Below are 26,736 nucleotides of genomic sequence, written 5' to 3' on the forward strand. Positions count from 1 at the left end.
GGGCAGAAGCTGTTGTGGGGCACATGTGGGTCAGATCTATGGGTCAGGAGGTGCTGTGAAGTTGATGTGGGTAAGATCTATGGAGCAGGAGCTGCTGTGTGGCTGATGTGGTTCAGGTCTATGGGGCAGGAGCTGATGTGGGCCAGATGTGGGTCTGATCTATGGGGCAGTAGCTGCTGTGGGTCAGATCTATGGGGCAGGAGCTACTGTGGGTATGATGTGGGTCATAACTATGTGGTAGGAGATTATGTGAGACAATGTGGGTCAGATCTATGGGCAGGAGCTGCTGTGGGGCACATGTGAGTCAGATCTCTGGGGCAGGAGTTGCTGAGGGGAAGATGTGGGTCTGATCAATGGGGAAGGATCTGCTGTGGAGATGATGTGGGTCAGATCTATGGGGCAGGAGTTGCTGTGGTTCAAATCTATGGGGCAGGAGATGCTGTGGAGATGATGTGGGTCAGATATTTGGGGCAGGAGATGCTGTGGATCAGATCTATGGGGCAGGAGCTGCTGTGGGGCTGATGTGGGTAAGATCTATTGGGCAGGAGCTGCTGTGGGGCAGATGTGATTCAGATCTATGTGGCAGGAGCTGCTGTGGGGCTGATGTGGGTCAGATCTATGGGGCAGGAGATGCTGTGGGGCTGACGTGGGTCAGATATATGGGGCAGTAGCTGATGTGGGGCAGATGTGGGTCTGAACAATGGGGCAGGAGCTACTGTGGAGATTATGTGGGTAAGATCTATGGGGCAGATGCTGCTGTCAGGCAAATATGAGTCAGATCTATGGGACAGGAGCTACTGCGGGGCAGATCTATGGGACAGGAGCTGCTGTGTGGCTGATGTGGGTCAGATCTATGGGGCAGGTGCTGCTGTGTGTCAGATCTATGGGGAAGGAGTTGCTGTGGGACAGATCTATGGGACAGGAGAGTCTCTGGGGCTGATGTGGGTCACATCTATGGGGCAGGAGCTGCTGTGGGGTAGATGTGGGTCAGATCTATGGGGCAGGAGCCGCTTTGGGGCTTATGAGGATTAGATCATTTCGGTAGGAGCTGCTGTGGGTCAGATATATGGGGCAGGAGATGCAGTGGGGCAGTTGTGGGTCAGATCTATTGGGAAGGATCTGCTGTGGGGTAGATGTGGGTCAGATATATGGGGCAGGAGCTGCTGTGGGGCAGATGTGGGTCTGATCTATGGGGCAGGAGATGTTGTGGGTCAGATCTATGGGGCAGAAGCTGCTCTGGGGCTGATTTGGGTCAGTTTTTTGGGAAAGGTGCTGCTGTGGGACTGATGTGGGTCAGATCTATTTGTCAGGAGCTTCTCTGTGGCACATGTGGGTCAGATCTATGGGGAGGGAGCAGCTGTGGGACTGATGGTGTTTAGATCAATTGAGCAGGAGCTGCTGTCGGTCAGAACTATGGGGCAGGAGCTGCTGTGAGGCAGAGGTGGGTCAGATCTATGGGTCACGAGCTGCTGTGGGTCAGATCTATGGGGCAGGAGCTGCTGTGGGACACATGTGGTTCAGATTTATGGGTAGGTGTAGCTGTGGGGCTCATGTGGGTCAGATCTATGGGGCAGGAGCTGCTGTGTGGCTGATATGGTTCAGATCAATGGGGCAGGAGCTGGTGTGGGGCTGATGTGGGTCAGATCTATGGGGCAGGAGCTGCTGTGGGGCAGATCTATGGGACAGGCTCTGCTCTGGGGCACATCTGGGTAAGATCTATGGGGCAGCAGCTGCTGTGGGGTAGATGTGGGTCAGATCTATGGGGCAGGAGCTGCTGTGGGGCAGATGTAGGTCAGATCTATGGGGCAGGAGCTCTTGTGGGACTGATGAGGGTCAGACCTCTAAGGCTGGAGCTGATCTGGGTCAGATCTATGTGTCAGGAGCTGATGTCGGTCAGATCTATGGGGCAGGAGCTGCTGTAGGGCTGATTGGGTTCAGATCTATGGGGCAGGAGATGATGTGGGGCACATTTGTGTCAGATCTATGGGGCAGGAGTTGCTGTGGGGCACATGTGGGTCAGATCCAAGGGGGAGGCGCTGCTGTGGGGTATATGTGGGTCAGATCTATGGGGCAGGAGCTGCTGTGGGGCAGATGTGGCTCAGATCTATGGGGCAGGAGCTGCTGTAGGGCTGATTGGGGTCAGATCTATGGGGCAGGAGATGATGTGGGGCACATTTGTGTCAGATCTATGGGGCAGGAGTTGCTGTGGGGCACATGTGGGTCAGATCCAAGGGGGAGGCGCTGCTGTGGGGATGATGTGGCTCAGATCTATGGGGCAGGAGCTGCTGTGGGGCAGATGTGGCTCAGATCTATGGGGTAGTTGCTGCTATGGGGCAGTTTTGGGTCAGGTATATGGGGCAGGAGCTGCTGTGGGGCTGATTGTGGTAAGATCTATAGGGCAGGAGCTGCTGTGAGGTAGATGTGGGTCAGATCTATTGGGAAGGATCTGCTGTGGGGTAGAGGTGGGTCAGATCTATGCGGCAGGAGCTGCTGTGGAGCTGATGTGGGTCAGATCTATGGGGCAGGAGCTGCTGTAGGGCTGATTGGGGTCAGATCTATGGGGCAGGAGCTGCTGTGGGACACATGTGGTTCAGATTTATGGGTAGGTGTAGCTGTGGGGCTCATGTGGGTCAGATGTATGGGGCAGGAGCTGCTGTGTGGCTGATATGGTTCAGATCAATGGGGCAGGAGCTGCTGTGGGGCTGATGTGGGTCAGATCTATGGGGCAGGAGCTGGTGTGGGGCTGATTTGGGTCAGATCTATGGGGCAGGAGCTGCTGTGGGGCAGATCTATGGGACAGGCTCTGCTCTGGGGCACATCTGGGTAAGATCTATGGGGCAGCAGCTGCTGTGGGGTAGATGTGGGTCAGATCTATGGGGCAGGAGCTGCTGTGGGGCAGATGTAGGTCAGATCTATGGGGCAGGAGCTCTTGTGGGACTGATGAGGGTCAGACCTCTAAGGCTGGAGCTGATCTGGGTCAGATCTATGTGTCAGGAGCTGATGTCGGTCAGATCTATGGGGCAGGAGCTGCTGTAGGGCTGATTGGGTTCAGATCTATGGGGCAGGAGATGATGTGGGGCACATTTGTGTCAGATCTATGGGGCAGGAGTTGCTGTGGGGCACATGTGGGTCAGATCCAAGGGGGAGGCGCTGCTGTGGGGATGATGTGGCTTAGATCTATGGGGCAGGAGCTGCTGTGGGGCAGATGTGGCTCAGATGTATGGGGTAGTTGCTGCTATGGGGCAGATTTGGGTCAGGTATATGGGGCAGGAGCTGCTGTGGGGCTGATTGCGGTAAGATCTATAGGGCAGGAGCTGCTGTGAGGCAGATGTGGGTCAGATCTATTGGGAAGGATCTGCTGTGGGGTAGAGGTGGGTCAGATCTATGTGGCAGGAGCTGCTGTGGAGCTGATGTGGGTCAGATCTATGGGGCAGGAGCTGCTGTGGAGCTGATGTGGGTCAGATCTATGGGGCAGGAGCTGCTGTAGGGCTGATTGGGGTCAGATCTATGGGGCAGGAGATGATGTGGGGCACATTTGTGTCAGATCTATGGGGCAGGAGTTGCTGTGGGGCACATGTGGGTCAGATCCAAGGGGGAGGCGCTGCTGTGGGGTATATGTGGGTCAGATCTATGGGGCAGGAGCTGCTGTGGGGATGATGTGGCTCAGATCTATGGGGCAGGAGCTGCTGTAGGGCTGATTGGGGTCAGATCTATGGGGCAGGAGATGATGTGGGGCACATTTGTGTCAGATCTATGGGGCAGGAGTTGCTGTGGGGCACATGTGGGTCAGATCCAAGGGGGAGGCGCTGCTGTGGGGTATATGTGGGTCAGATCTATGGGGCAGGAGCTGCTGTGGGGCAGATGTGGCTCAGATGTATGGGGTAGTTGCTGCTATGGGGCAGATTTGGGTCAGGTATATGGGGCAGGAGCTGCTGTGGGGCTGATTGCGGTAAGATCTATAGGGCAGGAGCTGCTGTGAGGCAGATGTGGGTCAGATCTATTGGGAAGGATCTGCTCTGGGGTAGAGGTGGGTCAGATCTATGGGGCAGGCGCTGCTGTGGGGCAGAAGTGGGTCAGATTTAACGGGCAGGAGCTGCTGTGGGGTAGAGGTGGGTCAGATCTATGGTGCAGGTGCTGCTATGGGGCACATGTGTGTCAGGTCAATGGGGCAGGAGCTGCTGTGGGGCACATGTGGGTCAGATCTATGGGCAGTAGCTGCTGTGGGGAAGATGTGGGTCTGATCTATGGGGCAGGAGCTGCTCTGGATCACATGTGGGTCAGATATATGGGGCAGGAGCTGCTGTGGGGCAGATGTGGCTCAGATCTATGGGGCAGGAGCTGCTATGGGGCAGATGTGGGTCAGATCTATGGGGCAGGAGCTGCTGTGGGGCAGATGTGGGTCTGAACAATGGGGCAGGAGTTGCTGTGGGGCTGATCTGGGTCAGTTCTATGGGGCAGGAGCTGCTGTGTGGCTGATGAGGGTCAAATCTATGGGGCAGGAGCTGCTGTGTGGCTGATGATTTGGGTCAGATCTATGGGGCAGTAGCTGCTGTGGGGCTGATGTTGGTCAGATCTATGGGGCAGGAGCTGCTGTGGGGCAGATATGGGTCATCTTGATGGGCCAGAAGCTGCTGTGGTGCAGATGTGGGTCAGATCTATGGGGCAGTAGCTGCTGCGGGGCAGATGTGGGTCAGATCTATGGGGCTCGAGATGCTGTGGGTCAGATCTATGGGGCAGGTGATGCTGTGGGTCAGATCTATGGGGCAGGAGCTGCTGTGGGGCACATGTGGGTACGATGTATAGGGCAGGAGCTGCTGTGGGGCTGATGTGGGTCAGATCTATGGGACAGGAGCTGCTGTGGGGCTGATGTTGGTCAGATCTATGTGGCAGGAGCTGCTCTGGGGCAGATGTGGGTCAGATCTATGGGGCAGGAGCTGCTGTGGGGCAGATGTGGGTCAGAACAATGGGGCAGGATCTTCTGTGGGGCAGATTTTCGTCACATCTATGTGGGAGAAGATGGTTTCGGGCTGATGGGGGTCTCAACTATGCGGCAGGAGCTGCTGTGGGGCTGATGTGGGTCGTATCTTTAGGGCAGGAGCTGCTGTGGGTCAGATCTATGGGGCAGGATATGCAGTGGGGTAGATGTGGATCAGATCTATTGGGCAGGCACTGCTGTGTGTCTGATATGGGTCAGATATATGGGGCAGGAGCTGCCATGGGGCAGATCTATTGGGCAGGAGCTGCAGTGGGTCTCATGTTGTTCAGATCTATGGGGCAGGAGCTGCAGTGGGTCTCATGTTGTTCAGATCTATGGGGCAGGAGCTGCTGTGGGGCACATGTGGGTCAGATCTATGGGGGTTGAGCTGCTGTGGGGCTGATGTGGGTCAGATCTATAAGGCAGGAGCTGCTTTTGGAAAGATGTGGGTCTGATCTATGGGGCAGGAGTAGCTGTGGGGCAGATGAGGGTCAGAATTATGGGGAAGGAGCTGCTGTGGGGCTGAGGGGGGTCGGATCTATGGGGCAGGAGATGCTGTGTGTGTAGGTCTATGGGGCAGAAGCTGCTGTCGGGCATATGTGAGCCAGATGTATCGGGCAGGAGCTGCTGTGGGTCAGATGTGGGTCACATCGTTGGGGCAGGAGCTGAGGTGGGTCAGAGGTGGGACTGATCTATTGGGCAGGAGCTGCTGTGGGGCTAATGTGGGTCAGATCTATAGGGAAGGTGCTGCTGTGGGGCTGATGTGGGTCACATCTATGGAGCAGGAGCTGCTGTGAGGCACATGTGGGTCGGGTCTATGGGGCAGGTACTGCTGTGGGGCTGATGTGGGTCGGATCTATGGGCCATGTGCTGCTATGGGGCACATATGTATCAGATCTATGGGGCAGAAGCTGTTGTGGGGCACATGTGGGTCAGATCTATGGGTCAGGAGGTGCTGTGAAGTTGATGTGGGTAAGATCTATGGAGCAGGAGCTGCTGTGGCTCAGATCTATCGGGCAAGAGATGCAGTGCGGCTCATGTGGATCTGATCTATGGAGCAGGAGCTGCTGTGTGGCTGATGTGGTTCAGGTCTATGGGGCAGGAGCTGATGTGGGCCAGATGTGGGTCTGATCTATGGGGCAGTAGCTGCTGTGGGTCAGATCTATGGGGCAGGAGCTACTGTGGGTATGATGTGGGTCATAACTATGTGGTAGGAGATTATGTGAGACAATGTGGGTCAGATCTATGGGCAGGAGCTGCTGTGGGGCACATGTGAGTCAGATCTCTGGGGCAGGAGTTGCTGAGGGGAAGATGTGGGTCTGATCAATGGGGAAGGATCTGCTGTGGAGATGATGTGGGTCAGATCTATGGGGCAGGAGTTGCTGTGGTTCAAATCTATGGGGCAGGAGATGCTGTGGAGATGATGTGGGTCAGATATTTGGGGCAGGAGATGCTGTGGATCAGATCTATGGGGCAGGAGCTGCTGTGGGGCTGATGTGGGTAAGATCTATTGGGCAGGAGCTGCTGTGGGGCAGATGTGATTCAGATCTATGTGGCAGGAGCTGCTGTGGGGCTGATGTGGGTCAGATCTATGGGGCAGGAGATGCTGTGGGGCTGACGTGGGTCAGATATATGGGGCAGTAGCTGATGTGGGGCAGATGTGGGTCTGAACAATGGGGCAGGAGCTACTGTGGAGATTATGTGGGTAAGATCTATGGGGCAGATGCTGCTGTCAGGCAAATATGAGTCAGATCTATGGGACAGGAGCTACTGCGGGGCAGATCTATGGGACAGGAGCTGCTGTGTGGCTGATGTGGGTCAGATCTATGGGGCAGGTGCTGCTGTGTGTCAGATCTATGGGGAAGGAGTTGCTGTGGGACAGATCTATGGGACAGGAGAGTCTCTGGGGCTGATGTGGGTCACATCTATGGGGCAGGAGCTGCTGTGGGGTAGATGTGGGTCAGATCTATGGGGCAGGAGCCGCTTTGGGGCTTATGAGGATTAGATCATTTCGGTAGGAGCTGCTGTGGGTCAGATATATGGGGCAGGAGATGCAGTGGGGCAGTTGTGGGTCAGATCTATTGGGAAGGATCTGCTGTGGGGTAGATGTGGGTCAGATATATGGGGCAGGAGCTGCTGTGGGGCAGATGTGGGTCTGATCTATGGGGCAGGAGATGTTGTGGGTCAGATCTATGGGGCAGAAGCTGCTCTGGGGCTGATTTGGGTCAGTTTTTTGGGAAAGGTGCTGCTTTGGGGCTGATGAGGGTCAGATCTATGGGGCAGGTGGTGCTGTTGGTCTCATTGGTGTAAGATCTATGGGGCAGGAGCTGCTGTGGGACTGATGTGGGTCAGATCTATTTGTCAGGAGCTTCTCTGTGGCACATGTGGGTCAGATCTATGGGGAGGGAGCAGCTGTGGGACTGATGGTGTTTAGATCAATTGAGCAGGAGCTGCTGTCGGTCAGAACTATGGGGCAGGAGCTGCTGTGAGGCAGAGGTGGGTCAGATCTATGGGTCACGAGCTGCTGTGGGTCAGATCTATGGGGCAGGAGCTGCTGTGGGACACATGTGGTTCAGATTTATGGGTAGGTGTAGCTGTGGGGCTCATGTGGGTCAGATCTATGGGGCAGGAGCTGCTGTGTGGCTGATATGGTTCAGATCAATGGGGCAGGAGCTGGTGTGGGGCTGATGTGGGTCAGATCTATGGGGCAGGAGCTGGTGTGGGGCTGATTTGGGTCAGATCTATGGGGCAGGAGCTGCTGTGGGGCAGATCTATGGGACAGGCTCTGCTCTGGGGCACATCTGGGTAAGATCTATGGGGCAGCAGCTGCTGTGGGGTAGATGTGGGTCAGATCTATGGGGCAGGAGCTGCTGTGGGGCAGATGTAGGTCAGATCTATGGGGCAGGAGCTCTTGTGGGACTGATGAGGGTCAGACCTCTAAGGCTGGAGCTGATCTGGGTCAGATCTATGTGTCAGGAGCTGATGTGGGTCAGATCTATCGGGCAGAAGCTGTTGTGTTGCAGATGAGGGTCAGATCTATGGGGCAGGAGCTGCTGTGGGGCTGATGTGGGTCAGATCTGTAGGGCAGGAGCTGCTGTGGGGTAGACGTGGGTAAGATCTATGGGGCAGGAGCTGCTGTCGGGCTGATGTGGGTCAGATCTATGGGGCAGGAGCTGCTGTGGGGCAGATGTGGGTCTGATCTATGGGGCAGGAGCTGCTGTGTGTCAGATATATGGGGCAGGAGAAGCTGTGGGTCAGATCTATGGGGCAGGAGCTGCTGTGGGGCACATGTGGTTCATATCTATTGGGAAGGAGCTGCTGTGGGGCAGATGTGGGTCATATCAATGGGGTAGCTGTTGCTGTGGGTTAGATCTATGGGGCAGAAGCTCCTTTCGGGCATATGTGAGTCAGATGTATAGCAATACCTGGCCCATAGATGTGACCCTCATCAGCCTCACAGCAGCTCCTGCCCCATAGATCTGACCAACATCAGCCCCACAGCAGCTCCTGCCCCATAGATCTGAACCACATCTGACCCACAGCAGCTCCTGCCCCATAGATCTGACTCACATATGCCCGACAGCAGCTTCTGCCCCATAGATCGCACCCACAGCATCTCCTTCCCCATTGATATGACCCTCATCAGACCCACAGCTGCTCCAGCCCAATAGATATGACCCACATATACACCTCAGCAGGTTATGCCCCATAGATCTGACCCACATGTGCCCCACAGCAACTCCTGCCCCATAGATCTGACCCACAGCAGCTCCTGCCCCATAGATCAGACCCACATCTGCCCCACAGCAACTCCTGCCCCATAGATCTGACCCACAAGAGCCCCAAAGAAGCTCCTGCCCCATAGATCTGACTCACGCCTGCCCCACAGCTGATTTGCCTCTTACATCTGACCCACATCAGCCCCAGAGAAGCTACTGCCCCATAGATCTGACCCCCCACAGCCTTACAGCTGATCCTGACCCAAAGATCTAACCCACAGCATCTCCTGCCCCATTGATATGACCCTCATCAGACACACAGCATCTCCTGCCCCATATATATGACCAACATCTGCCCCATAGCAGATCCTGCCCCATAGATCTGAACCACATCATCCCCAGAGCACCTTCTGCCCAATAGATCTGACCCCAATCAGCCCTACAGCAGCTCCTGCCCCATAGATCTGAACCACATCTGCCCAACTGCAGCTCCTGCCCTATAGATCAGACCCACATCTGCTTCACAGCAGCTCCTGCCCTACAGATCTGTCCCACATGTGCCCCAGAGCAGCTCCTGTCCCATACATGAGCCCCACAGCACCTCCTGCCCCATATATCTGACCCACATCTGACCCAGAGCAGCTCCTGCCCCATAGATCTGAGCAACATCATCCCCACAGCAGCGTCTCCCCATTAATCTGACCCACATGTGCCCCAGAGCATCTCCTGTCCCATAGATCTGCCCCACAGCAGCTCCTGCCCCACAGATCTGATCCACATCAGCCCCACAGCAGCTCCTGCCACATAGATCTGAGCCACAGCAGCTCCCGCCCCATAGATATGAACCATATCTGCCCCACAGCAGCTCCTGCCCCATAGATCTGACCCACATGTGCACCACAGCAGCTCCTGCCCCATCGATCTGACCCACATGTGCCCCACAACAGCTCCTGCCCCATAGATCTGATACACATGTGCCCCATAGCAGCTCCTGCCCCATAGATCTGACCCACAGCAACCCCACAGCAGCTCCTGCCCCGTAGATCTGACCCACAGCAGCTCCTGCCTCAATAGATCATACCCCAATTAGCCCCACAGCAGAACCTGTCCCATAGACCTGACCCTCATCAGCCCCACAGCAGCTCCTGCCCAATAGATCAGTCCCACCTCTACCCCACAGCAGATCCTTCCCAATATATCTGACCCACATCTGCCTCACAGCAGCTCCTGCCCTATAGATCTTACTGCAATCAGCCCCACAGCATTTCCTGCCCCATAGATCTGACCCATATGTGCCCCACAGCAACTCTGGCCCCATAGATCTGACCCACATGTGCCCCACAGCAGCTCCTGCCCCATAGATCTGACCCACATCTACCCCACAGCAACTCTGGCCCCATAGATCTGACCCACATGTTCCCCACAGCAGCTCCTGCCCCATTGATCTGACACACATATACCCCAGAGCTGGTCCTGCACAATAGATCTGACCCCAATCAGCCCTACAGCAGCTCCTACCCCATATATCTTACCCACAGCAGCTCCACAGCAACTGCTGCCCCATAGATCTGATCCACATGTGCCCCACAGCAGCTCATGCCCCATAGATCTGACTCACATCTGCCCCACAGCTGCTCATGCCCCATAGATCTGACTCACATGTGCACCAGAGCAGCTCCTGCCCCATAGATCTGATACACATGTGCCCCATAGCAGCTCCTGCCCCATAGATCTGACCCACAGCAACCCCACAGCAGCTCCTGCCCCGTAGATCTGACCCACAGCAGCTTCTGCCTCAATAGATCATACCCCAATTAGCCCCACAGCAGAACCTGTCCCATAGACCTGACCCACATGTGCCCCACAGCTGCTCCTGCTCCATAGATCTGACACACATATACCCCAGAGCTGGTCCTGCACAATAGATCTGACCCCAATCAGCCCTACAGCAGCTCCTACCCCATATATCTTACCCACAGCAGCTCCACAGCAACTCCTGCCCCATAGATCTGATCCACATGTGCCCCACAGCAGCTCATGCCCCATAGATCTGACCCACATCTGCCCCACAGCTGCTCATGCCCCATAGATCAGACCCACATCTGCCCCACAGAAGCTCCTGCCCCATAGATCTGACTCACATGTGCACCAGAGCAGCTCCTGCCCCAAAGATCTGATCCACATGTGCCCCACTGCATCTCCTGCCCCATAGATCTGACCCACAACAGATCCTGCCCCATAGGTCAGACCGACATCTGCCCCACAGCAGATCCTGCCCAATTGATCTATCCCCCATCAGCCCCACAGCAGCTCCAGCACAATAGATCGGACCCACATCTGCCCCACAGCAGCTCCTGCCCCATAGATCTGACCCCCCTCAGCACCACAGCAGCTCCTGCCCCATAGATCTGACCCCCCTCAGCCCCACAGCAGCTCCTGCCCCATAGATCTGATCCACATCTACCCACCTTTGAAGTACTTTGGTCCTTCTCTGCCAGTCGATCGCCGCAGCATCTGGTTGTCAGAAACCAAGGCACAGAAAGTGTAAGGGATCTACAAGGGTCTGGGGCATCTTCCCTGCTGGAACAGCAATGGAGGACACAAGACCACAAGAAGCCAGATTCAGGCAGAGAAGCTTGAGGGTGCAGCCATCTGCATTAAGGTTGCTATGGTTTGGCGTTGCAAATACTACTCTGCCTGACTGGGGCAGGGCAGGCTTACGCAAGTGTTTAAGCAGACGTCTTTCTGGTCCTGTAGGAAGCAGCAGGTCTGAATTAAAAGGAGCAATGAGGCAAGGAGTGCCCTGAGCTTGTTTCCTAAATAGAAGGCAGTGTGGGACAATTTGAGGAACAGGAATTCAACTACTGTAATGCAGAGCACTATTTTTGTCGCCTTCCAGCAGTCACCGATTAATGGAAGATTCTTGTCCTTCCCAGACTCCACTGTTGGTAACTCACATCTACAGCCTCTCTGGGCAGCCTGTGCCATTGCCTCACCACCCTCTGTCTGAAAAAGTTTCCCCCTAGTATCTAACCTAACATGTAGCCTAATTCTTCTCTCTTTATTCACAGGAGATGTGCTCTAGACCTCTAATTATCATTCTGACCTTCCTCTGGAGCTAATCCAGAAGCTCTGCACCTTTCTTGTGCTGTGGGCTCCAGATCTGGACACAGTACTGCAGATGGGGACTCATGAAGGCAGAGTGGAGGGGAGCAAGAGCCTACTTCTCCATGCTGCCACTTCTCTGTGGATACAGTTGGTCTTCCAGACTGCAAGCACACACTGCTGGTTCATGTCCATCTTTTTGTCCACCAGAACCTCCAAATCGTTCTCCACATTTCTTCCATGAGGAACAGCTCCATGATCTTCCCAGGCACAGAGGTAAGGCTCACTGGCCTGTAGTTTCCCATGTGATTTCCTTCCTGCCTTTCTAAAAACTGGGAGTGATGTTTCCCTTTTCCAGACCCCAGGGACTTCTCCTGCCTTCTTCTGACAGCCATGACTTTTCAAATACGGTGGAGAATGGCTGGGTGAGCGTATCAACCAGCTCCCTCATGACTCTGGGAAGCACGTCATCCTGCCCCATGGACTTGGACATATCCAGTCTTATGAGGAGGTCTTGGACTTGCTCGTCTCTTACAGTAGGAAGGATTTTGCTCCCCTGGTGTCCACCTAAATGTTCAGAGACATGAATGTCATTCACTTTCTAGGCTCTTCTTGTGGCTCCTTAAAGTCCAAGAAGTCTCATTTTCAGCTCTCCTTACGCTTTTACCACACAAAGTAACCTGTTCCAGTTGCTTTCTCTTGTGGAAGGACAAAGGAGATTGACAGTGCACCATAAGTCAGAATATAAACTGCTGCTATGCAGAAAATATTTCTGATTTCTTCAGTATTTGTCTGGAAGACAAAGCTCATAGAAAAATGTTCTAAAGTGTGAAGAACGAGCCCCTTTCAGGACTGAAAATGACTTCTGCTTTAGATGAATAACATGAATGTCTTACAGGCAAAAAATACTAATCTGGAAAATATGAAATAGGAGTCAGAAATGTTCCTGATGAGCTGCACATGAAGAGTATGGCAGAGTTTCCTTAGGGTAACCATCTTCTTTATTACCCTACAGGAATGGGTAACAAGGGCAGGAGTATGGTTCATCATTCCCTTCTTAGTTTGATGGCAGCTCCCTCTTTGTGCTGGGAAGGTAAATAATGATGGGAGAGACCCCTGGGTTTTGGTGGGACATGAAATATCTGTGGTCACAGCAGGTATGTGTCAGCTGTCACAAGGCAGACATACACAGGTAATGCAGGGTAAATTAAACGAGAGCCTGTACAATGAATATGATTAAAAACTGTGTAATAACAGCTCAACAAGAAAACCACTTGAAAGAAAGCAGGGGATCTGGCAGTGTGAATATATGCTAATTATAGAATGGATATTTGGCTGACGTCAGTAAGAATGTGCAATGTGTAATTTTTATGTGTCAGATAAGTACAATAGGCTGTTTTCTATGTTTAAGAAACCCTGACACTTGGGTCTCCAGGCTGTCTCCCCAAGTTATTCCCTAGTGTGCTTCACAACACTAAGAATGTGGAACTGGATCATTCTCTTAGCCCTCTTGCGTTGCTAAGTGTGAGATCCTCTGTTCAGAATTGGATTAGCTATCAATGAGTGATGCACAGATGCTATGGCAGACCCACAGTCCTTCCACTTCTGCCCTCCTACTGCTGACCTGTGAGCGCAGATGTACTGTTCTATAAGATGCTTTAGAGAGCTCAGGCTTAGCCAGTTGCTGCACCCACAGAAAGGCAGAGGGAAGGGCTGAAAGTCTGTGGTGACAAAGCTGGGCTGCTGAGGGGCTGATTTTCAGTTCTGTCACAGAAATCCCAGGGCCATTTGCAGTCCTTCAGGCAACTGCCCATTTGTAATAGGCTGACAAACTTGTCTTGTGCGTCACATCTGTTCAGGCTGCAGAATTCTTGGAGCAGGGTTCATTTCCTATGGAGAAAACCTCACTCTGTTTGGGTCTCTCCCTTTCTACAAAGAAAGGAAAATGACAGCAATCAAAATGATAAACACAAACATAGGACATTGCTTAGTTAGGATGTGTTTAACAGTCAACAGCAGTGTAACACTTATTCCTCAGGCAAAGAAAATAAGAAAACGAGCCATCTGGGCTTGTCTCTTCCCAGTTTTGAATGAGGCAACAGCATTAATCTTTTATTCCCTCCATTTTGGGCCTGGTAAACTTGGAGTTCTGAGAGATGTGGTTTTTGGTGAATATATGTGGCCTTCAGTATTCTCCTTTTACTCCAAAGTCTGAATCTCTGCATTCCCCCATATCACATTAATGCTTTCTTTCCCCCTCCCCCCTCCCAATAAATAAATAAATAAATAAAAACAAAAATTAATAATAATAAAAAAGCAAGCTCTCAGCTTATGAAGAAATAGCTGACAACAACCTTCTGGACAAAGCGTTTTTATGGAGTACAGTTCATATTTATAGGGAAAAAAGATCCAGAACTTTGTGCTCTGTAGTCTCCCAGTACCACATCCCACACATGCTAACACACCCTTAGGACAAAGATTACAACTGGAAATAATGATGTGGCAGTTATCCTCCACCCTGATAAAACTTCATCCATTGATGAAAAAGGTGTGTTCCACAACCTAGTGCCCATGCCATGTGGTTCGTATCAGTGGGAGAAAGTAAGGGGGAAAGCTAGAAGGTACTGTTCACATTAAGGAAATACAAGAGAAGATTTTTTTGTTTTCCTGCACAGAGGTTGCCTTGCTTAAGCTTTATTCTGCTATGGAGGAAATGCATACACTTTTCTTCCTCATTTTCCCTTGCTAACAGAGGGAAAAGTCTGACAAGAAGAGTTATTGTCACCTTCCTCATCCTTACTACTTGCTGACACTGGAGAAGAAAATCCTCTGGGGACTACATGGCTTTGTTTCTTGGCTGTCTACTGTGCAGTTGTCCCTTCTCTTCACTTTCTCATTTCCTTAAGGTAACATCAAGCTGATGTGTGCAGCCCACCAATAAAAGTCTGTGGAAGTAAGCCTTTCTCAGGAGGTGCTGTGCTACTGTCCTCACTCATTTGCAAAGTTCCCTCTCCATTCTTTAGCATAATCTCCAGGTGGGAATGGCAGGAGGCAGTTACAGAAGGAACTGCCAGACCCCAAAGCAGAGCTGGTGCAGGAGGGTACCACACAGCCATGACTTCAGGTTGGGAACTCAGAAGACCATCATACTTGAGCAAGGAAGAGTCCCTTTAAATAATGAGATGTGCAGAAACACCAATGAGTAGAGAAATAAAAATTCTGGCCTTTTCAGTTTATCATATTGGCTTATAAGTTGTGAGAAATCTATGCTAGTTCTTTGAGAGGGACAGATTTTGTTTCTCTACTTTTCAGCTTACATTTGCACCACTGAGTTACTGATGAAAAAGGAATGTTACCTATAACAAAGATAAGCTTTATCTACTGATTGCTTTAAATAAACCCTCATTCCTTTCAGCTTTCACAGCTTGTAGTCTGTTAATCCCGTCAATCATTGACTTTAAATGTAGGAAATATGTAGTAAGTGCATGTCAAGCTCTCTCAGTGTGTGTCAGAGAATCCAGCCACGAGCCTAAGAACAAGTAGGGGCCCTAGCCTTAAAAGAAACTGGGGGTGGGGAGTCAAACCACATTTGGGCCACCACCACAATAAATAAAATCCAGGCAAAATATGGGTGAACCATGGGCTGACAGCTCAGCCTCAAAGGGTTAAAGTAAAGGGGTCAGCCAGGTTGGATGGCCCTGTTCTAACCTGACCTGCTGGGTAGCAGCGCTCCCATGGCAGGGGTTGGGTGGGCCCTGAGGTCCCTTCCAACCCAACTATTCTGTGGTTCTATGATCCTTGAGAGCCCCTTCCAAATCGGGATATTCCGTGATTCAATCTCGTGTGCTGAGCGCTCCCTCTGCTGGCACACACACATAGCTGGATTTTTCCCTACTCAGGCTGGGAAAAAAACGTGCCAGTGGAGCTGATGAAATGAAAGAGGTCATCGAAACAGAGCCCGTGGGGACTTGAAGGCTGACCTTACCTTTTCTTCTTAGTACAGTTAGCGATCAGCGTCGTTCATTACCTTCAGCACCATGCAGATAGCGCCTGTATTTTACACAGGCCTTAGAGCTGGTTTTCTTATTAACTGGAACGGCCAGTAAAAGAATCTGAAGTTTTTCTTCAGTTTCTGATAACAGGGCAACAAGTTTGTTTAGTCACTTCTTTTTTACAAAAGCTGTGACCTGAGGAACGGATTTATAAGCAGAGCATTTCTACACTCATGTAAAAATCCTGTGGAATGCAAATGTCCAGAAGAATTTTAGCACCCACTGTGGGGTTTGTCCTTCCAGTGCAGAGCAGACTGGCACATTGTTCAGCCTTGTCTGTTTAGAGCATAAAGTCCAAGAATGGCACCACATGAAAGTTTGTCATGCAAGGATCAAGTACACCTCATAGTCAGCACCATCAGCTCCCACAATATCCCACAGCACAGCACTGAGGACCTGAGTGGAAGGTGGTGGGATACCTGTCTATGTTCCCATGATGCTGCCTCTAGGACACATGCTCATCCCTGGATAAGCAGTATAGCATAAACACATCATCAGAAAACAAAGATTCCATCTTTCTGTTTTTCCTTGTCTATTGCTACTGAATTTCTTGTTCCATTGGGCTCGAATCCATAATGGCTTATATATGGATATGACAGTCCTGTCCTCTCTCCCCTCTAAACATGTGTACAACCACACAAGCAGCCAGACACAGCCCTGACACAGTTGCCATTCACAATCACTATCCCCCAGGGCAGCACAGTAAGCTTTCATCCCACAGGATGAACTACTGCTTTAATGGAGAGGGAAAAACACAGGGGCAGCCAGAGACAGCTTTGTTCTGCTCTGGATGCATCTGCAGCAAAATCAAGTTCAGTTAGGTGGCATACATCTCACAGTAACAGAGGGCAGTTTGCTATCTGCAGAAAAGGTGAAAACCAAAAGAAGTATTATCCACAAAACATAAAGAAATACTGTTATATGTCTTCTCTTTGAGTCATTATACACAGTCATTACAGAAAAAATGTTCTCCTTGCTGGGCATTGCAGCAGGATTTAGTTACGTCTTCTCTTAGAGATCCACATCTTATTCATGCTTACACCATGTCAAGTCAAAATGAGGACGGGCATTTTGTAGATGCGTGGTATGAGAGGCCAATATTCTGTTAGTAATGCTTTCCTCCCAAGGTTTGAAGGCAGCACCTTTTCCAGCCTCATTTCAAATACTGCATCACATTTAAATCCCAGCTTTCCTAACACAGATGCAATGTTAGGAAGCCATGTGAGGAAAGACAGGGATGGCTTTAAGTCTCTAAATAAGAAGAAAGAGAATCATCATCAAGGAGGCTGACTGACTGAAAAAGAATGTGCTTTTCCAGGCCATTTCTGAAGGTACAGCTGAGGGCTAACCCATGACAGTTACTTTACTTGTTGAATAACATTTTTATGTATGTGTTTTATGTTTTGCTTTTTGTCACTTTGCCTCATGTTTAATTGCTCTGTTCCAAAGTTTTGCTGAAGGGAACTGAGGAATGATTTGAATGGCAGTAAATGTGGATATCACAGATCCAAAACATGGCCAGAACTCAACATTGTAAAAGCTGCGATTTGACCCTCGCTCAACAAATACTTTGTACATTTAAACAGGCAAAAAAAGAACCAGCTTTCAACTGAGATGAAACCACAGATCAGAGATGAACATTTCATTAAATACTGGACAAAGCAGTAGAAACTCTTGCTCTCTTCTTGTTTGCAGATCATGAGAGTTCAGAAAAGCCCATGGAATTGTATCTGATTTATAATCTGATTTATAAGCAGCACTGCATTGAGACAAGATGGGGATGAAAGGACAGAGCACAGCTCTGGTGAAAAGGGCTGGGCATCACCTTGGGGTGATCATTGTGACTCCATGTTGGGAGTGGCCGAAGCCCCCATCACAAACACGTGCCATCACAATGACACCCCATCAGAACCCCCAGGGTGTTCAGAAGGATTTCACTTGCCGAGTGGCACAGCGAAAACCGCTTTGTCGCAGAAATGTCTGCAAGGACAAACTTCAATTGGACTGAGCAAAGACGCTCCCACCCTGCAAGAGGTGGTCAAGGATCGGCTCGTGATGCTGCTCACTCCCATGTCCGCCTTTAGCAATTGAAAATCTCCTGTACCTTGCTGTCTTTGAAGCGCAAGGTGATAACAACTGACTCTTCTCCTTTGCCTTTTGCAGCCTCTCGTCAACTGGAACCCAGACTTCGGAGGAGAGAGCTCTCGGCTCCTCGAGCAGTGCAGGCCGAGATCTGCCCGGAGAAGGAGAGCCGAGACGGGCCCCTGCTGCTGCTCCTGCTGCTGCTGCTGCTCCTGCTCCCGCAGGGGCTGCCTGCAGGCAGCGGGTCCGGCAGCCGGCACCCAGGCGGCTGCAGCCAGGGGACCCCGGCCTCCCAAGCGCCGAAGGAGAAACCGCAGCCGACGCCGAGCTCGAGCCTCTCACAGCCGGCCAATGCGTGCTGCAGCAGCTTGGGGAATGAACCAGCCTCTGGACCCGTCCCTGCTGCCACCAAACAGCGGCTGGAGCCCTGGAGACATTTGTACTTCCTTGTCGTTCACCGCTTCATCTTACATGGGAGACAGCTTGCCACGCAACCCAGCGCTGCAGGAACTTCCCTGGCGCCCAAGAGAGCAAGAGCAGCGTGCTCCTGAGGCCGGCCTGCTTTTCCACTCCTTATCGCTCACGGTGAACATACAGCATGAAGTCACGGTGATGCCAGAGGAGTGGGAGCCTTGGGAGGACCCGCAGCGCCCACCTTTCACCAGCTCTGTCTGGGTAGAGGAAGGCTGCTGGCTGCGCACCGATGAAGATGACAGTGATGAAGATGACGAGTGAGCGCCCTGCAGTGGGGTCATGTCGGCGCCCGCATAGTGGCCCGAGGTGGTAGTGGATAGACCGATAGTTATAAGGACAGGTTGTTTCAATAATAAATCGTTTCAGTTGTCACTTCAGTTTGGTCATTCAGTCCTTTCCTTGAGGGCGAGATCTCAGATGCGATTTTAATTTTGTCAGTGAAAACGTGCAAGGCTTTGGCTTGGTTGAACGAGGTGTACTCCCGCAGGGAACTCATCCCGATACTTCCATCACCCGCCCCTCATCCCGCCCCGCTCGGCCCTGGCTCCGCCCGGCTCCCCGGGCCGCGGCTGCGCGGAGGGCGGTGTGAGCGGGGAGCGCGTCCCGTGCCGAGCCGACAGCCGCCCCATGGCCGTGCCGCCATGCTGCCCAACACTGGGTAAGGCGACCTGGGCTTTCCTCCTTCCTTCGGCGGGGCCGCGAGCTCCGAGCCACAGGAGCTGCCGGGGCAGAGCTGGGGCCGGGGCCGGGGCCGGGGCCGGGGCCGGGGCCGGGCGGAGGGACAGACGCGTGCTCCGCAGCCCCTTGAGGGCGATGGGACGCGGGGTGGAGGCCGCGGCCGGGCACGGTGGCCCCGGAGCGGCTGGGTCGGACCCGGAGTCCCGCTCGGTGCTGTTTGCTCACGGGCCGAGCTGTGTGCACGTCCGGAGGGCAAAGTGCGGCTGTGGGTGTGCTGTGGAATCTGAATTGAGTGACTGCTGCGGCGTTATTTCTGCGCTGCTAATGAACGGGGACATACGTTGACCTTATTCGTTCCCGTATGTTGCAAGCAGTAGTCATGAGATCCTGTACGAGTGCAGAAAGCGCCCACGGTGCAGCCTGTGGGCTGCCCTGGTTGCGGCCGTGCCTGCTGCAAAAGGAGCCCACCTGCATGATTCTAACTCCCTGAACCTGTCCAGTTAACATTTCTCTTACCCCTTAGGCTGTTCAACCATCCAGACTATTATGTATTTACTTGGATACAAAAGTATTTTGAGAGATGGTAATGAAAGCCTTGCTAATGTGAATGGTGTCAGCTGTTATCACTTTGGCCTCAAATCCTTTCATTCTATCACAGAAGTCAATCAGGTTCACCAGGCTTGATTTTACCTACTGAGATTGATGATGCATTGGAACATGCTGCCCAGGGAAGTGGTGAAGTCACCATCCCTGGTGATGTTCAGGAAGGGTTTAGATGTGGCACTGAAGGACATGGTTTAGTGGCCATAGTGGGGATGGGTTGAAGGTTGGACTATATTGTCTTTTCCAACCTTCCAAGTTCTAAGATTACCTCTCATCTATGGCTAGTTTCTCATGTCCTGGTAAACCATGTTCCTAAGCAAGGCACTACCAGTGTCTGCTCTCACTGAATCACCCATGCCACTCAGCAACGCCTTTCCCTTGTTCATGCTCTTCCTACCCACATTATAGCAGATAAACAAGTTGCCACTGGCTTCCCTTGCAAGTCTCAGCTGCAGGTGAACTTTGGTTCTCCTCACACTGTGCTGAAATGCTCATGCAATATTCCCAGTTCCTTTTTATCTCACTGGTGCTTCCACTCTGTGTGACACCTTTGTACACAGGGGCTCAGTCACAAGTCGTTTGCACAGCTGTGTCAGCCTGCTGGTTGGTTGGACAGACTTGTGGGGATTTATTGGGTTAAATGCAGTTACTTGCAAACTGAGTTTTACTGTGAAAGCCTTAAGGAAAATCATGGTCATTTTTGAAAATCTGATTTTTGGCTCTTGTCTTTGGCACCCTGCATTGGGATTGTGATCCTGGACTTTGCCTTTACAGCGTGTTGAGCTACTGGTCCTCTGTGTTCAGAGGGCCAAAAGAATTAAATTACAGAGAGCTGCACTGAGTATCAAAACGTTAGAATTGGTTGGTTTTGTTGTTTTTAGAAGTCACTCCTTTTCTGCTTTTGGAGAATGCAGCAGTTCTGTTGTGGGCAGCCTTGGATTATTGTACAAAAAGTCTTCAGTGGTGGTGAAAGGCTTATATTTCCAAGAAGGTTCTGCAGGTAAGAGTTAAGAGTTTTTCATAGGATTTCTTAATACTACACCATGTTTTCTATTCCCAATAGAGATAGGAAGGCAAAATCTTTTTTTCTCTATGCTTCCACATTTGATTTGGTAGCGATAAAGCTTATTGCTGTCTTTTTAAATAGAAATTATCTTTGAGGAGTGAAGGAGGCCCCAATTGCGTCTTTGGGCTAGAACATATGTTGCTCATCTTAAACCTGTGGATTATCTTTTAAACTTCAACACTTGGAACATGGTTAAACTCCTCTTGCAGGTCCATGTTCCTTCTCTGCAACACCCCCTTCTCAGAGTATACAAAAAGGATTTACAACGTGCTTTTTTCCTTTTTTTTTTCCCTCCCCAATTCAATACTCATGTGAAAGGGTCAGTTTGTATCTGAAGGGGGTGGTAGGAGCTGGGAGAGTTTCTGTACTCTAGGAAGATGATGCTTTGACCCCAGAAAGTTGATTTTTCCGTGACTTACATCCTTCAAAAGTAAAATTCTATGTGTAGACTAAATATGTATCCTACTAAATATGGGATTTTTGTGTGCTTTTTGTAGCCTACACAATTTGTAAATATGGCATGTCCATGTGTGTCTTGGGAATGGCAGAAGAATTTAAAGGAGAAGTTGCTGTCAATGCTTTATGGCCTAAAACAGGTGATTATTTTGAATTGTTGTGTTTTGTCCTATACAGGTGGTCTTATTTAGGACTGATTCAGAACACCGAGCACTTCTGTGTATTTTTTTGTGATCAAAGATGTTGTGTGGGTATTGGCTTTCTTTCCTAGTTCTCACTGTTGCCTTCCTGTTTTCACTTAAACTTGCCTTCAGCCTGAGCACATTCTGCTTTTTCTCCTGTCTTGTCACTGCTCCTTTCAACATGACTCGAACTTTGTTTTGCACACCATCCCTGAGTAGTATTGGACATTTATGTCAATATTTAGAATCCCCAGCTAGTTAGATTGCCAGGAAATAGATGAAGCTGACAAGATATGTACCTCTGTAGATGTAAAAAAAAAAAAAGTTTTGGCTGAGTGGGAAATCAATTGCTTCTTCACACAACCATCCAACACTTCTTGCAAGTCACAGCACACTGAAGGGCCGCATAGCAGAAAAATAACTTGGTGTGCCCATCTTATACTAGCTCCAGTTTATTGTCCATGGGTCAGTGAGGACCAGGGCTGCTGTTGAAGGTTTGGTAGCTGCTGAACAAAGAGACCAGTGTCTTGAAAGCATTAGAAGCAGCAAGTGAGCTTTCAAAATTTGTATGTATCGGTGTTTCCTTGATGAAAACTGTTCATGTTCTGAAGTATAAAAGTTTGTAATGTTCAGTCTAGGAAGAAAAATGTTGTTTTGAAAGGTTTATCTGCCAAAACAAAAGTTAACTACTTTAGAGAGTGAGAGAGGTGACTTCTGTAGTATCTACATTACAATTACAAAGTTTTTAATTTAAAGAACATCATATATATGTGATCAGCTTCAATGCTGGAGATTAACACTGTGCTAGGATGGTTCTATTGGTTCATCCAGCTCCTTGAAACAAGAAAATATGCTGATAGTGAGATGTTATGAGCTCTCGATTTAACTAAAAGTGAAAGAGGTAGCCTGCCAAAAGGATGTAAGAGTGTGAATGAGTAGTAGAGGTACTGCAGGGTCAAAGTGGAAGATGCTGTATGTATGAATTAATGGAAAACCAGCAGCACTTTGTATGAAATAGATGGAAGGATGTGCAGATTGCAGGACAGTAGATGGTTTTTCATATCAGTCTTTGCCCATAGTTTTGCTATATTTAGAACAATAATAATTGGCTGTAATGTGAAAGTAGAGGAGCATAAGCCAGGAAAAGTTTGAGTTTGTGCTATTGGGTTTCTCATCTTTAACTTAGAGTCACTTTGTTATCTCACAAGTTATTGTGGGGCTAAAATTGAGATTTTCAGTATGGTAATGGCTGCAGAAAATGTTAATTGCTGATGCACATTCACTTTGAGAAAGATAGTTGTCCTGTTAGTTTTTCATGTCCTAAATAAAGCCAGAGGAAGTCTTTGTGTGGAAAGTATTGATAGAAGCATTGCATAATATGAATATTACAAGGAGTTCTTCCCTTTATTCCTCTTTTGGTTCCTTTAATACTTTTCAAGTAAGGGAATCTTTACACTTTGAGGATTGTTTGCTGGTTGACCATTCTTCGCTGGTTGATGGTATTTCACAGTTTAGTCTTCTCATGATTTACTTTCATGTGAGAGGAGAATAAAGTTTATGCATTTGCCAAAGAGATGAGTATGTGATGTCATTAGTGTTAAACTTGTAATTTCCTGTCCTCTGAATTTTCCAGCCATACATACAGCTGCTATGGATATGCTGGGAGGATCCGGAATAGAGAAGCAGTGCAGAAAAACTGACATAATTGCAGATGCTGCATATTGCATTTTAACAAAGCCAAAAACTTTCACTGGAAACTTCATTATTGATGAAGTTCTACTGAGAGAAGAAGGCGTTAAGGATTTTGATGTCTATGCAATTGCACCAGGCAAAAGAGATCTTTAAAATGAGAAGCTTGCGAAGGAAGGAAGGCCATATGGGGAATATGGATATATTCCTTTGACTCAGTCAAAAGATGCTTTGCCTCACGTTTGAGAATGTGGATTCTGGGAAAGCACATAATAGTCCACTGAGGCTCTAATAATCAATGCCTATATAAATATATATATATATATATATATTTTAAACCCATTAGCAAAAAGAAAATAGACCTGCACCACAAGCGCATGTATTACTATTTACCAAATAGTGAGATAGTGTTTCTTCATCTTCAGATGTTTCTGACTGAATTTGTAAGAGGCTTCTGGGTCTGATTTTAAATGTACCAGAACCTAAACATGTCACCTTGTCTTTTTTCAACCTGTAGTTCATTTACTGGTAAATTGAGGTGCTGTTGCCTTCAGAATGGATTCCTGTTTGTGCTGTTCGCCCTTACTTGGGCTTACTGTTATTATTCAACTCCCCTTTAGGTCACCCCCTGATGCCTGACTTCTTCTTGGATGCTGAAACTGACATGACAGCCACATAATCAGAAGGCCGTGGAAGGGCAACCTCTGCATGTACATGTCGATTATTTGTGATGATAATGAATGCCTCCTCTATTTCAAGTTACTTTTGGACTACATTCAAGCTATGTGGCAAAATCTCTTGTATTTGGGCTGTTTGATTTATGGAAGTGACTTTAGTGTCTGCAACTTTCACAGTTCATAATCAGCACCTTGTTTTGAACAACCTTTTTGCTTTTTACCACCAGAGTTAAGTGGTATGAAGATTATGAGTAAATATTGCTGTAAAAAAATCACAAGCAATCAGCATATTTTGCAGGAGTGTTACATCTTTCTTGCAGTGTGAGAACTTGAGAAGCTTCTATTCCTACATGAAGTTCTCACAGTCGTACATGATGTGAATGTCTACAAGATGAAATAGAGAAGTTGTTTTTTTACAAAAGCATCAGGTTCACTTTTTCAGAATAGTGATGTTTCTATTGGAGGGCAAATAGGAATACTGGATATGTTTTATAGGAGTGCCAAAACAAATATAGGAAAGAAAGAGGCTAAGTTTGAAAAGAGCCCAGTTCCCTTGAAAATACTATTTGTGAGTGCGCACTTAGACTTTTCTGCCAGGAACTGATACTGCCAACTGCCCAGATCTCCAACACAGTAGCAATTCACTGAGTAGAATAATTATTTCCTGATACACTGACCTTCTGCATGGCTTTTAGGGGCTGCTAAGCATTACATGCCTTATAAATTGCAAATGCTCTTTCTTAATGTTAAATGAGCACATTCACTGCAGTGTAGAAAGTTGCTGATTAAAGTAGTGAATTGATTCACACCTTAGAAGCTTTTGCAGAAGAACTGCTGAAAACATATATATTCTTAGAAAGATAAGTGAGATAGAGCGTTCCAGCATTTTACAGAGAATCCATCTGTTTCTTTTAGGTGCTTCACAGGCATCAGGTGGAGCCAAGCTTAATAAAGAATCAGCTTCAGCAGGGCCTGTTGCAGAAACATTCAGAGTTATTCAGGGAGAACTCAATAAAGAAATAGTGAAATCCACGCAGGGCGTCTTTCAGTTTGAATTGTCAGGTAAGACCATCACTTGTAAAATTCTCAAATGCTCACTTTTCTAGCAAGAGTCAGTCTGTATTTTCACATGTAAATACTTGTCTTTTATAACTGGTCTAGGAACAGGGACATCTTTGGGTGTGCTCTATAAGATGCTGCCTTTCAGAGCCAACTTCAGCACATGTGGGATTTACCCTGCTGCTGTTGTCACAGGGAGATGCTTTCTGCATCAGCAGCATGTGCCGCTCTTTTGGGGACTGTGGTGTGTTTTCATGGTGTTTCATTTCTGCTGTGTCACCCTGCTGGCCGTGCTGCACAGGGTCAGCATGGTAGTTCTGTTCCAAACCCCTGCTGCCTCCAGCTCCACCAGCAGCCACTGCCTTGTCCCCTGACACTGTGGCACTGTGGGGCATCTGCTGGGGCTGACCTTGTCTGCACAGAGAGCGCGGGGCAGCTTCTGGCACAGCACCTCCAGCACGTCTAGCACGAAGATGGGAGAGAAAAGCAGGCGGGGGTAGCAAAGGGCAGGGCACATCAGTCCTTGTGGTGCTGCCACAGGTTCTCCCTGTTCCACTCAGGTGATGAAGGAGGCACTTGGTACCTTGACCTGAAAACCAGCAGTGGGAGTGCTGGGTTTGGGAAGCCTCCTGCAGCAGCTGATGTTGTGATGAGCATGTCGAGTGGCGACTTTGTGAAGATGTTCACTGGTGAGTAACAAACGGGTTTGGCAGAACTGAGGCAGCTACTGGTGGCAGGAAACATCTTGCTGATGGATGAGCTGACAGGCTCACCTCTCTTTGTGGTCTTGGAATTGGATGAGCTGTAGCTGGAAGTGCATGGCCTTTAAATTCCCTTCCAACGTAAGTCACTCTGTGAGTCCATGATTTTATAATAAAAATATCTACTGCTTTGTTCAGTAGCTATTGAACTTTTCAGAGCGTAGCTTCAGAAAGCATCCAGTCAATCTGTTGAACCTCTTTTCTGATGCTTTTACAGTAGAACTTGGTAGCAAAGTAACTACTATATGATATCGCAATCTCCAGTTCCTTTCCTTTTCCTGATGATTCTGTGTCTTCTTTTTAGGTAAACTAAAGCCAACCATGGCCTTCATGTCAGGAAAATTAAGGATTAAAGGTAACATGGCACTAGCATTGAAGCTAGAGAAGATGCTGACACAGTTTAATGCTAAACTGTGAGGGAGAAGCTGTACCAGCAGAACATCCAGCCTTTCTTTTATAATAGCAATGCTACATTTTAAAACGATAATCTACTTTTTTCTCTTTTTTTGTGTGTATAACAACTGTGGATAAAATGCTGATCTGTTAGAGAAGATCTAATTTAGTTTTATTAAGACTGAAAGGTGTTTGTGATTAAACAATTCCTTCTTGAGAATACTTCTATTATGTAACTGGTGTTTTCCTTTCTTACACTCCTTTGGAGCAATGCAACACACCTGAAGTGGGTTTTCTTTTACATATTTGCTTGCATGCGTGCATGTCCCATAAGAAGTCTGGGAGGAGCAAATATCACCTTGCAGATCTTCACACAAACACACCCCCAGCCCAGACTGCCACAAACAAGGTAATCCCTCCCACAGCACCTGCGTGCAGCACCAGAAGGTTTAAACTACAACATGTTTACAGGCACATCACCTTCCCTCTTTAGCATGGAAAGAATGGAAACTCATGAGAAAAAGCACAAATGCTCTCTAAGGGGACAAGAGCACAGATCCTCCTCCTGGTTCAAGAGCACGTGCAAAGCCAGAGGTAGCAACCTCACAGTGTTGCCAACAGAACTGCTCAAAATGTAGGGCATTTTACTCCTAAGTATGTAGAGAATATTTCAAGACTTAGAATTTATTTTCTAACTCGTGCAATGGTCAAATAGTTTATAGTCTTCAAAGCCTGTGCTCAAACAAAATTATTTGTGCTGTAAAG

General features: G+C 49.3%; 1 protein-coding gene across 1 annotated transcript; it reads left to right on the top strand.

Moving 5' to 3' along the window:
• Positions 1-14,375: 14,375 nt before the first annotated feature.
• On the top strand, positions 14,376-26,193 carry LOC146756048 (hydroxysteroid dehydrogenase-like protein 2). The gene is made up of 8 exons (XM_085524780.1): positions 14,376-14,400; positions 18,015-18,111; positions 18,895-19,065; positions 20,570-20,688; positions 21,252-21,350; positions 24,674-24,820; positions 25,378-25,506; positions 25,883-26,193. The coding sequence occupies exons 1-8, from the start codon at positions 14,376-14,378 to the stop codon at positions 25,993-25,995; spliced, it is 900 nt and encodes a 299-aa protein (XP_085380906.1). The 3' UTR covers positions 25,996-26,193.
• Positions 26,194-26,736: the final 543 nt, after the last annotated feature.

The sequence above is a fragment of the Coturnix japonica genome, chromosome 28 (assembly GCF_054131305.1).
Source record: "Coturnix japonica strain WE chromosome 28, WE-NBRP24, whole genome shotgun sequence".
NCBI lineage: Eukaryota > Metazoa > Chordata > Aves > Galliformes > Phasianidae > Coturnix > Coturnix japonica.